This window comes from Phaethon lepturus, unplaced genomic scaffold (assembly GCF_000687285.1).
Source record: "Phaethon lepturus isolate BGI_N335 unplaced genomic scaffold, ASM68728v1 scaffold33733, whole genome shotgun sequence".
Lineage (NCBI taxonomy): Eukaryota > Metazoa > Chordata > Aves > Phaethontiformes > Phaethontidae > Phaethon > Phaethon lepturus.
Window position 1 is genome coordinate 1 of NW_010531754.1, and position 12,179 is coordinate 12,179.

General features: G+C 37.1%; 1 protein-coding gene across 1 annotated transcript; it reads left to right on the forward strand.

The window, feature by feature from the left end:
• Nucleotides 1-544: 544 nt before the first annotated feature.
• Nucleotides 545-11,387, forward strand: LOC104618939 (poly [ADP-ribose] polymerase 8-like; the record flags this gene model as incomplete). The annotated part of the gene is made up of 8 exons (XM_010284661.1): nt 545-637; nt 4,674-4,799; nt 6,340-6,405; nt 7,750-7,817; nt 8,166-8,214; nt 9,014-9,126; nt 9,294-9,366; nt 11,318-11,387. Coding segments are annotated over 8 exons (658 nt in total), but the record flags the coding sequence as incomplete, so codon positions are not given.
• Between the last annotated feature and the right edge of the window lie 792 nt (nt 11,388-12,179).

Genomic DNA, 12,179 nt, shown 5'->3' on the forward strand with positions numbered 1-12,179 from the left:
CAAAACCTTGCCACACAAACCCAATACAATTAGTTAAAAATTAAATTAAAAGTAGGTTCTTCAAGAAATTTGTCTTCTGGGTCATACTTTTATGTGTGTTCTCAACAGCAGAATAACAATCTTTGAAGAATAAACCTGCATTTATGAAAGAGGGGTGCCCCCATTAGTTTCTGGATTTGTTCTCCATTAATTTTAATTATGTAGGAAGTTTTCAAAGTCTGATAGGACAGTGTTAAGGGCATTTGAGTACTATGTAATTTTGATTTTGTAATCTGTTTGTATTTCTTTTTTAGGTTTAGCCTCTGTGAATACTTATGAGTTTTAAAGTTCTTAACATTTGTTCTTCAGGTTATTAAAACGCTTCTCTAATGTATCTTCCTCAATAACTGACATGTCTTCATAATTTGAAATTAATGTTGCAGTAAATATCTGAAGAAAAAATAGTATATAAATATGTTTGGGGTTTTTTTTGTGGGTATTGCATGATAAAACCAATAACCAAAAACTAGAACAAAAATATAATTAACTTACTTTCTCTGTGTAGCCCACTGTTTGTGAACGGGAGCTCTGTGTATTTGCTTTCCAAACATTGGGAGTAATGAATGAAGCTGCTGATGAAATTGCAACTGGAGCTCAGGTAGAATTATCTAATGCTTATTATGTGTCTGATTTTCCATAGTATACTCAGTCTTCTCAATCTCTTCTTGTATTTATTTTGACTTGTATTTCCTATGAGTACTCTTTGGTAAGTATTATTTATTTGTCCACTCTTATAGCTGTAAATACACCGTTTTATGCATGGCATTTTCAAACAGTACTAATGAGGTGTTTCCATTGTTTTGCTTCCATGTAGAGTAACCCTGTTTTCTTGTTCTGTTGTATTCAATTAGGTCACCTGGGTTGTTAATAAAGGCAGCCATTGTCATTTGGAGATAATTCCCATTTATTTTCACCTAATGAGCCATTACTACTCTCATGCAATTAATAAGCTACTTCCTGTTCATGGTGTTAGGATGCAGCTATCCACTGAGCATCTGTTGTTTTGATCATTAAACAACAGTGGGAAAGTCCTTACTCATGTTGCTACATAGGTTTTTTTCTCTTTTCTCAAGGATCAGGAATGTAATGTAAGCTTGCTTCCTGACTCTAAATTCAGTTATTAATGTAGTTATAACCATATCATTGTTTTCTTTCATAATTTTGTATGTGCCTTAAAACAAAGTATTTTAAACTTATGTTTCCAAATCACATTTAACCTTAGGTTACAATAGTTACAGGACTTCAGTAAATTAAAAAAATTAAAAGATCTTATGTTTAAGATCTTTTTAAGATCTTTTTAAGATCTTAAGTTAAAAATTTACACATCTTATGGAAAAGTGCATTCCTCTCTGATTTCCTAAACATGTGTCACTCACTGTGCACTTACATGGTAAGCAACATGGTTTTTGGAAGAGCAAATGTTCAGTTCAGTTAACTTTAACTAGCACTAGTGAGTCTAGCCACTGGAAACAAACTATTCAGCTAAGTGCCTGAATACCACCTATGGGCATATCCTCAAAGAAGGAAACTTGCAGCAGTGTACACCAGCTTCTTTGCTTGAGTATATAAGTGGGATATGACCATCAGCTCATCTGATGTCTGAAGACAGTTAGATGGTTATATTTGCAACATCTAGCATGCCAAACATCGGGATACCTGTGCAAGCTTGTAAGAAATCCAGAGAGGTGTGCTGATGAAGCCCCACCTCTTCCCCAGCTTGAAGTCCTCTGAAGACTTCAGCTATGTGTTTCTGCGGAGCTACAGTTTTATTTTTTGAATGTAGGCACTTACATGGTATTTAGGTACAAACAAGTAGCTCTCACTTTTTTTAAATACAGCTGACAAGAGAGGTGGTCCTGATTAGCACTCACTCTGTGTTTTATGTAGGTATCACTGTTGTAGGCATATGTGGAGCTTGCTCTAGATCTTGAGTGCCTCTACATCTACAGAGCTTTGCTGAAAAAAACTGAAGTGATTACAACCTTAATGGTACTTAAAAGAGTTAGATAAGAGGTTTTGTCAATTGTCCCATTGGACCTAGATGATTAAATTTTGCTAACTCTCACTCTAGTGATAGCATTGCACCCAGCTCTCTACATCTGATCTGATCAAGCTCCCGTTCCTGTTTGCAGAAAAAATTTAACACTTTTAGGGTTTGATTCATCTGAGCTATTTTTGACATTAGCTTAGGGTGGTGTGAATCACAGCATAGACTATCATCACAGTTTTTATTTTCTCCATCAGTTATAAGGAGAGCCTAGGCTGACTAGTAAGAGGTAGGTGTTTGCATCGTGAATCTCTACATTTCATCAGATGAATCTTCCTCCAAATAATTTTGTGTAGTGAAAGAGCCTAAATATAGGTTCTCATTATTAAAAATCACATCCTGTTCTTTCTGCTGTGCTTTCAGCTAGTTTCCTAAGGTATACAACCCTACTTTGTCACTCACAATATTCTGATGGCTCCTCCTTAATAATAAGAGATTGTACTTTCTAAAACTTTCAAGCCTGAACTCACCTTGCCCTATTTTAGTCACGTAGTCAAAATGCATGAAAATTAAATGTCTGATTTGTTGATAGTTCAGACTCCCTTGTAGAGAGTGTCTGGAGAGAGAGAGGCACTGTCTGAGATACTGATGTCGTAAGAGAGAATTGTCATCAGCAAGTGTTATCTTGTCCTCCTCGAAAATATTTAAATCCTAACTTATGTACTTCAGTACCTACTGTTAAGGAGAAGTTCAGGCACAGCTATAAGGACATTTACTAGATCCACAGTACTTCCTATTACCAAGGAATGCATATGCAAGTTTGTATTATAATTTTTGTGTTAGGCTTACCTCCCAGTTTAAGTTGCTCTGCATTCCATCAGCTCAAAACAATGATCTCAGGGGAAATCAGGGGTTTAATTAAACCTGATCTATGCATGTGTTCCCCCATGTCAGAACAATATGCTGGTATCATGGTAAGAAACAATACAGGAGTCAACAGTTGTTTTAAAGGAGGACTTTGGGATGGTGTTCTAAGAAGAACTGTGCCAATTTTAAGACAAAGTCCCATTGTGCAAAACATAAAGCAAGACAACTTTGGGTCATTGTATTAAGAGGTTTGGGGACTCAAACAACTCTTCCCTAGTAGTGTTTTGCAACTGGAGGCTAAGAAGTGCTTCTGAGAAGCAGGGTGTATGAACTCGGGCTCAATTTCATGGTAATACATTTACACAGTTGCAGGTCTGTTGCCTGACCTGGCTGTGTATGTAGACTCCTGGTCTCTTTTGCAAATGCTAATGCAGATGCCCTATTTTGAAACATTCATAACACTTGTAGGTATTATAAACTGGAAAGAAATCAGAGCACCATGGAGGAAGGAATCATTATTTTAAAAACTTAGTTTTTCAATATATGTGTGATATTTAGTAACTGGAGCTAACAGAATATTTTTAAAATGATGGAGAAAATTGTCCATTCATGCTAAAGGAGCAGAGGAGAATGGCAACAGTACGACTCACTGCAGCGCAGTTCCTTTTCCCTTTCATCATGTTTCTTATTTTCATTCTTCTTCTCTAAAGGACCATCATTTTTTTTTACTCCAAATAATCAGATACAATGGCAGATATACAATAACTTCTAGAACAGCTTGAGGTGTGAGATGAGATCTGATCCATGTGGAACTGTGGGAGGAACCAGGGATGCCTACTAAGTACAGCTCATCTCAGCTTTTTCTTTTTTTCATGGAAAAGTCTGTTTTCACACAAGAATGTTTTCAGGAGGCACAGATAAACCGAGGGGAAATGAGCTAATTTGCAGCTATGTTTTTATGTAGCAACTTTGTATTTCATTATGAGCTGCATTTAGGTTTCACAGTTGCCAGAAAGCTGCGTCCTCTCTGTTTTGTGATTGCTGTAGTCTATTTTTAACCTCTGAGTTACAAATTTTGAAACCATTATACAGAAATCTGTTGCAAAGTTGTATATGTGCCTATGTGCACATATGTGAATACATGCCTGCATACACATTGCATGCATGATGATGCATACAGTGAAATCTTGGAAATCATAGATATTCAAAGCCATTTGTACAATTCTGTACAACAGGAAGGAAGAGAATCTCTCAGTGTGAGCCATGAAAATGACTGTTAAATTACTGCACTGGTCTGACTTTAGCAGAAGCAATGTTTGCTAGTGTTTCCATGAGCACAATCTTCAGGAGAACAGCGGGCAGTGGTGCAGATTCATAATCCCTTTCTCTTTCTTGAGCAACATTTTTCACTGGCATCTACTGCACAAAGATACATAGATTCAGCACAACTTAATTTCCCTAGAGAATTAATTTCATACAGGAATTAGCACATGTACACAAGAGAAAGCAGGACTGCAAGCAATGTATTTGATGTGATAATACATTTAGGACCAGATGCTGGTCCTACTTATGCACCTGGAATAATATACCAGGGCTGGACCCAAAGCCTGTTGAGGTCAGTGGAAAAATTTCAGTCCTAAACTATGTCCTGTGGATAACACAATTTGGGTAATAGAGATAACAGTGAAATATGGTATTACTGTAATGTGTAAAAAAAGCAGACTGGATGATACAATATGAAACTACATATATTAAATAAATATTTTTTCTTTATCCCTAGGTGGTTGATCTGTTAGTATCCATGTGTCGGTCTGCGTTAGAGTCACCTAGGAAAGTTGTCATTTTTGAGCCATATCCTTCTGTAGTTGATCCTAATGATCCTCAGATGCTGGCCTTTAACCCCAGGGTAAGTAGTTATCTTTCATTATGTCATAGCTTGGTTTCAGTCATGCATTAGATTTCAAAGCAAAGCCTTCTTCTGGAGGAGTCTCCTTTACTGTAGGAGATACAGCTCCAGAATATAGCACAAGCATGTGACTATTTTCAGAACTTTGTAGGTTTTTTAATTGTCTCTGAGAAGGTATTTGTGAATAAACTGTAAGTTGCATTCAAAGTTATGTTGAAGCCAAGAACTTCTTTTAGGGTACAAATTCTAGGTGCAAAATTTTATATTCTTAGTGTCTTTCTGTCAGTGTACACATTGGACACAAAGAGAAAGATGGCCTTTGGGAGGTGTAGACCACGTAGACTAGGGGATTTCCAGTCCATCTTTTTATTCTTAAAGTGGTTATTGCTGTCATCTCATTTTCTCTTTGCAAACAATTATGTCCTTAAACTCCATTTTATCAAATGTTGGACATAACAGTCAAGTTTTGTACAAGCATCAAATTTTGAAGTAAAGAATTGTGTTTGCACTACTTGCTCCTCAGGCTGCAAATGCTGCCTCTCAGGGAAGCCCTAGGGAAGCTGTGAACTATTACAGCTCACTTGAGCCATCCTCAAGGGCGTAAATGAGAACTTTGGATGTCCTGCATTGTGATGCATTTCACTTTTTCTGAACAAAGGCCAGTTAGTGGTGGTCTTTCTCAGAGGAAGGGGCAAGTGTGTTCTGTATCATGTGGGAAGGAAGACTTGCCGGGAGGTTCTTGGAAAGGGGCTGATGAGGAGACAGCTAGTCTGGCAGCTAGGCAGGTTGTGGGTTTGAAGCAGATGAGGCAATGTGAAAAGGGGTCACACCAGAAGAGTGGAGAGAGCCCCTAGGCTGGCAGGGCCCATACTACCTCCTCCCAGCTTCTTGACAGCATGGGCAAGGTGAAAGCCCATGGGCAGAAGTTGGCAAGACCCAAAGATGAGGAACAATGGGGCTCCTTAAGGTGACGTGGCACGTGGAGCTGGTGAAACATGGACTGTTAAGCTCATCCGCTCAGAAAATGTGGAGCCATCTGGTAGTGGTTCCCAGTCAGAAGGTAGACAAGGGTCAAGGTGAGGCAGAGGGACAACTGAAGGACCTCTGAAGTTTTATAGAGATGTTAGCAAAGTAAACACATCTGCTTATTTAGCATTTTATTTAAAATCTATTTGTTCACTGCATTATTTAACTTAGTAGCATATTGTCCAAATAACTGGCAGAGCCTGTGTTTAGTTACAAATATTTGTTTTAAAAGTGACCTAATTTTTTACATGAGTCACATTGTTGTGTGTTTGGATTCCAGTGAAATTCAAAGAAAAGCCATTATGATAATATTTTTTCAGGGAATTTTCCTGGACTATGAATGAGAGTCTCTGTGTAAGGTAGAAGGAAGCTATTGGTTAGAAATGTTTGAAAGGATCGGTTTGCTGAACATTCGTCCTAACTTTGGTTTTATACACACTCAAAGAATTCAGGTTTTTGTAGAGCCAAAGACCAATATTCTTTTAAATTATTTGCTTATTTTATGCTACATCAGAAGAAGAATTATGACCGAGTCATGAAAGCATTGGATAGTATCACTTCTATTAGAGAGATGACGCAGGTGAGTTTAAAAATCTTTACATAACTTAATCACCATTTCTAGAACTAGGAAGATGTTTTTATTGCTTGCCTATGATGAGTGGGGAAGACAATAGTATCATCTCTTTCCTATAGAGCTGTAATAATATTAAAATGTGTGTTAAAAATAACAAACCTAGAGTATCCATAATGGCAGTCCAATAAAAGTGGTGAAGTAGAACTCAGATCTTTTGAAGTTTAAATAAGAGATAATAACAGCAAAATGGGACATTGTAACGAGATGATTAGCAACTGCTGCATTTCTGGAAATACCAACGTCAAACTGGGTCTTTTATTTCCAAAGCAAAAGAAATTGAATTTGTGACGGTGTTCTGAATGATAGCTTTATTTCTATTATAACAAAACACTTGATCAGCTAAGTATGATTGGGGACTTATAAGGTTGGGTCTCTTGGGATTACTACCATATGATTTCTCAATATTCACAGTGGGACAGAATCTGATAGCCGTACTTATGTTTATTGTTACACTTCCTTTCCCAAACAGCCCAGCTGATTATAAGTGATTATTGAAACCTCTCCCATGTACCTTGCTTTTCCAACTGTTATATAAGTGTAACCTCACAAGAGTTTATAAATCTTATTCTATATGTATTCGTAAAGTACTTTGGGATTCTGGAATGAAGAATGAGGTATATAGAGAGCAGTAAAATACACTGAAAATTAAAATTCAGATGTTTTTGTAACTTAATGTAACATCTTGTAAAAATTTAAAAAATCGGGTATTTCTGTTACCTAATATAATGTCTTTTAAAAAGAAAAATAACTACCAGTTTGCTTTTTTTTAATGTTAAAATAATTCTTCAACTGAAGAGTTTTAAAGGGATGCTTTTCACTGTGATTGAAATCAAGAAAGGTTTTCAAAGGGATTATAAGCTGATACAGTATTTTACTTTACCAGTTTATACCATAAAACAGTTAACAAATTGGAGTGGATTATCTTGGGGTATTTTGAGAGACTTAATTTTGTGAAGTTCCAGTCCAACTTCTTATTCCAAGAGCCAAACATAAATAGACGTCTTCTGCTGTTCTCCTTGAGTTCACCAATGTTTGCTATAATATACTAATTTTGATGCTAATTATATGCTTATTATTTTACTGCAGATAAAATAATTGCTATATTAATTCTTGTTGTTGTCAAAACACGTTTATAACTGTACAACGCTAAATGTTAGTAAAACTGTGGTTTAAGCCTAATACTGAGTCCCATGTATTCATTTTAATAGATGAAATTATGGGCAATGTAACATATAAAATTTAACCTTATGATTTCAGCTGGAAATAAAGAACATAATTACTCTTTTCTAGGCACCTTACTTGGAAATAAAGAAGCAGATGGATAAACAAGACCCGCTTGCACATCCTCTTCTACAGTGGTATAAAACTGGCTCACATGAGATGATAATTATTAAAGTACCAAGTTGAATGAATGATCACTTCACCAGTTTAATTTGGTATAAACTCACCCTAAGAATGTCAGGGTTGACATTTGCAACTGCATTTGTTTCTGGACCTCATCTGGGCCCTCTGAAAGCACTGGAAAGACTCCAGCTTATTTGTATGGCCTCAGATCTGATTTTTAGTCAAGATTTGGTCCACTTCCATCTGATAGGTTCAAAGGCCTGCAGCTGGGTGCTTTGTGGTGGCCATTCATAACATATGCTTAAGAAGAAAAGTTCTGTTTGGTTGTCATGTCTAATACATCTAACTGTTTCTTATTTTAGGGTTATTTCTAGTAATAGATCACATATTGTGAAGCTACCAGTGAATAGGGTAAGTGTCTGTGGGTTCTTTATTATTTTCTCATTTCTCATGGCTCATATTAGTATTTTAGGTGAGAGCCTCCTGTCCATATGTGTCTACATTCAAATTAATCACATGGGCTCCATTAATAGACAGGGGAGAGAAATAGGCCATTTCAGGTCATGACTCATAGAATCATGTTGTGAATATCTAAAATAGGTCAAAGGAATAATGCTCAGAAAAAGCCTATCTGAGGTGAGTAGCTCTACCTTGTAGTCATCTGAGATTAGGTGAGAACATCACTATTTGTTTTGTTACCATATAGAATATTAGGTACAGAACTGCACAAAAAGCAGTGCACACAAATATGATGTACCAGGAGATCCACATATGAGTACACTGTAAAAAGAATATAGCTCTAGAATTTTAGAGGGATGGTGCTGGGATTAATTTCTGAGTATGTGTGCCTCTGATCCTCTGATTAAGGGCATAGTAATCTGCAGCCTTTCAAATCTGAACCTTAATTCAAAGCCAGCTCTGATAAGAATACCATGATGAAATGTAATTACTTAATCAAATGTAATTACTTAATCAATGTAATTACTTTACTAGAGCCATATTAGGCTGAAATATGCTTCAGAAACTTCCATATAAACTGAAGGACATTTTTACTGTTTGCTTTCAGGTAAAAACTATGGTTCATATAGTTATTTAGATGCAGTCATATATTGTGTGAAACAGCATGGTATCTTAAGAACTACCATTATGGAAATACAATTCTTTTTTGTTAATCAACTTCTTTTCACTTGTACACTGATATATTTTACAGCAACTGAAGTTTATGCACACTCCCCACCAGTTCCTACTTCTCAGCAGTCCACCAGCCAAAGAATACAATTTCCGAGCTGCTAAAAATCTCTACGGAAGTACCTTTGCGTTTCAGTGAGTACATACATTCATATTAATCAAAGGTTACCAAAATGCCATGCTATTTTTTTTGTCCTTGCCATTTCAGGTTTACAGCTGGGAATTTATTCTTTTAAAGGATTGCTGATTTAATTTTGCATTTTACACTGTGGATTTTAATGCATTCTCTTTCACTTTTTCAGTGGTTCACACATTGAAAACTGGCATTCCATTCTGAGGAACGGCTTAGTTATTGCTTCCAATACGAGGCTGCAGGTAAATAGTAGACTAAATAGACTTTAGCTAACGTGCATGTTTGATTACATATTAAGCTTAGGCTAGTTTTCAAGGGATGTGGTTCTGGTAGTCATATAGGTAGCAAAAAGGGTGATTTCAAATACCCTCATGTTTCCTGGAAAAGGTACTTTTCTGAAGCAATTAAAATGAAATAATGTGTCTTCTAAAATGGCTAAAAAATTCCATCAGTAGTCAGTGTTTCGGTTTTACATTGCACAGCAGCACCTCCAGGAGGCTTAGCTCAGTACTGCTTAAAAGCAGTCTCGGGGTTTAAAATTTAGAGCTACATAAACTATGTCTATGTTATAGGATCCAAGAGCATACTAGGTTTACAGAAGCTGGGTTTACAGCATCTTCTCTTCTCCTCTGGTTTCCTTAGGAAGGGAATATGAGTGTACTGGCCAGGAGGGAGCTATTGCAAACTTCAGTTCGGTTTCTCAGACTGAATCATCAGGAGACCACTATTGCAGAGCAAAGTAGGCAGTATCAGAGGGACTGGGGAACTGTAATTCAGAGTATTTTAGCATCAGGGTTTTGACAGCTCTTGCCCTGGAGCTGAGTCCATGATACCTTGGAGGAGGATCCTGGGGTGCTGACTAAGGATCGGGGAACAGGAAACACTGAAAAAAGGGAATGGAAATCTCTGCTGTTCCTCTTAGTGGTTTGGGTGGTTTTATTAGCATCTTTGTAAGATACTTTCCCAAGAAAGCAGGATTTACACGCCAAAATTCACTAAAGTAAAACCCTTTGTTCACGCTTATTTTTTTGTTCAGGGTTGAGATACTGGGAAGAGGAGGAAGCAGTAAAGCCCTGTTTTATACAAGTCATCATTTTTCACTCTCTCGCACAAATAGGGCATATCCTGAGCCCAGTTCATTCTGCTTACCCCAGTCAGGAAAAAATACTTACTCACCAAGGATCCTATACAACATTGTAGGATCTGGAGGAGTGAGAGCATGATTGCACATTCCTGTGGGAGCTCTTGCACATTGCAGAGATGATGTAAATTTCATTGGGTCAGAGGAAAGAAATAAGGGTGAGCATGACTCTGAAGCCCAGTGGTCATAATATCTACCTGGGTAGGAGATACTCTGGGTTCTCGTTTGTGCTCCAACAACTACTTTGTGTGTTTTCTTTAAAGACTTTTCCACATAAAGCAGTCAGTCCCTGGAAAAGTGAAACCCATACTTCCCCCTTTCCAGACAAGAAAATGACCACAGCACTAATAAAAAGTGCTCAGTTTTGTTGCTTAGCCCAAGTTCCATGACATGGAGCAGTGATGCTGGTGAAGAAGAGTCTTCCCTTTCCTCTCTTCAGACAGCTGGTAGATTTGTGGCTAAAGCACAGTCCTGCAGTGATGGGATATGCATGTCTGAATTGTCTCAGGCAAAAGCTTGATTGAACCCATTCCTCCAGTACTCAGACTGAACTACTGACTGAATTTTTCTATAGCATATGAGCAGTGTTATCAGCATCTCTTCATTTCTTACCTTAAGGAAAAGAAAAGCAGCTGTTGCTGATGATGATTCACAAAGGCTGGCTTAGGCTTTGGTTCCTGCTTAAGGTTTTGCTGTGAGACACATGCTGAGCTTGCTCAGCCTTGTTAAGGCTAAGGTGTATTTGGCCATCTATAGAAGCACCCTCTGTAGGCATCCTCCATGATAATGTTAGATTTAAAAGCAGAAAATGCAATTTTATATATAAATCTGATGTAAAATTATCTTTGGGCATTTGGACATGGTTTCCAGAATATACAGTATCTTAGTTGTATATTCACAGCATGATTTTTTTAGACTTCTTTGAACACCATTTATTACCAGACAATAAATTAGTGCAGTGGGGCAGATGCTTATCTACATTAGGCCCTGTGCCTATCATTATTATTTTGTCCAGATAACAAAATTAATGTTAAACAATCACTCTTTTTCAGCTCCACGGTGCAATGTTTGGAAGTGGAATCTACCTTAGTCCATTGTCAAGCATATCATTTGGTTACTCAGGTGATATTTATAAATCACTCTAAAGTTGGAGAAATATAGGGAGGTATCTTAGTCTACTGCTTTTCTTACCAGCTTCACTGTTTACAACACTCTAATAAATTTTATCTTTGTCGGCCAAGATTTAATTCATGTTAATTAGATAAAATCTAATTTCCCTTATTAAATACCTGTCCTCATTTTCCAAGGTACTGAGTATCTTGACACTGTGCTTGAAGTAAATAGTAGCTAATATTGGATGCTATGTGTAATGGAGCAGGTCTTGATTATGCAGTGGAAATCCAACTTTGTGGGGTTTTGTCAACTATCTGCCTAAGTCCATCTAACATTATCTATGGATTCATGGGCTTTTAGGACCTGATCTGACAAAACAAATATTCATCAATAGACATGTTCAACTGTGTATGTTTAAGAATATTCTCAAGTATCGCCATGTCAGGGTTACAGAGAAAGTACAGGACAATGTGTTTATCTTAGCATGAGAAGGGGAGGGAACATAATTTGTCCCACTAATAAATCCAAAAGTGAGCGATGCAGAGTTTTCCATGTAAGAATAAAATCACAAATAGAAGCACAATAGAAACACGATACACCAATATGTATATTAAGAAACTTCTGTAGAGATTTTAAATTACAGTGACTTTTTCCTTTAGTTATGTTGTATTTAACATTTCATAGAATCACAGAATCATAGAATGGTTTGATTTGGAAGGGACCTAGTTCAATCATCTAGTTCCAACCCCCCTGCTATGGGCAGGGATACGTTCCACTAGATCAGGTTGCTCAAAGCTCCAT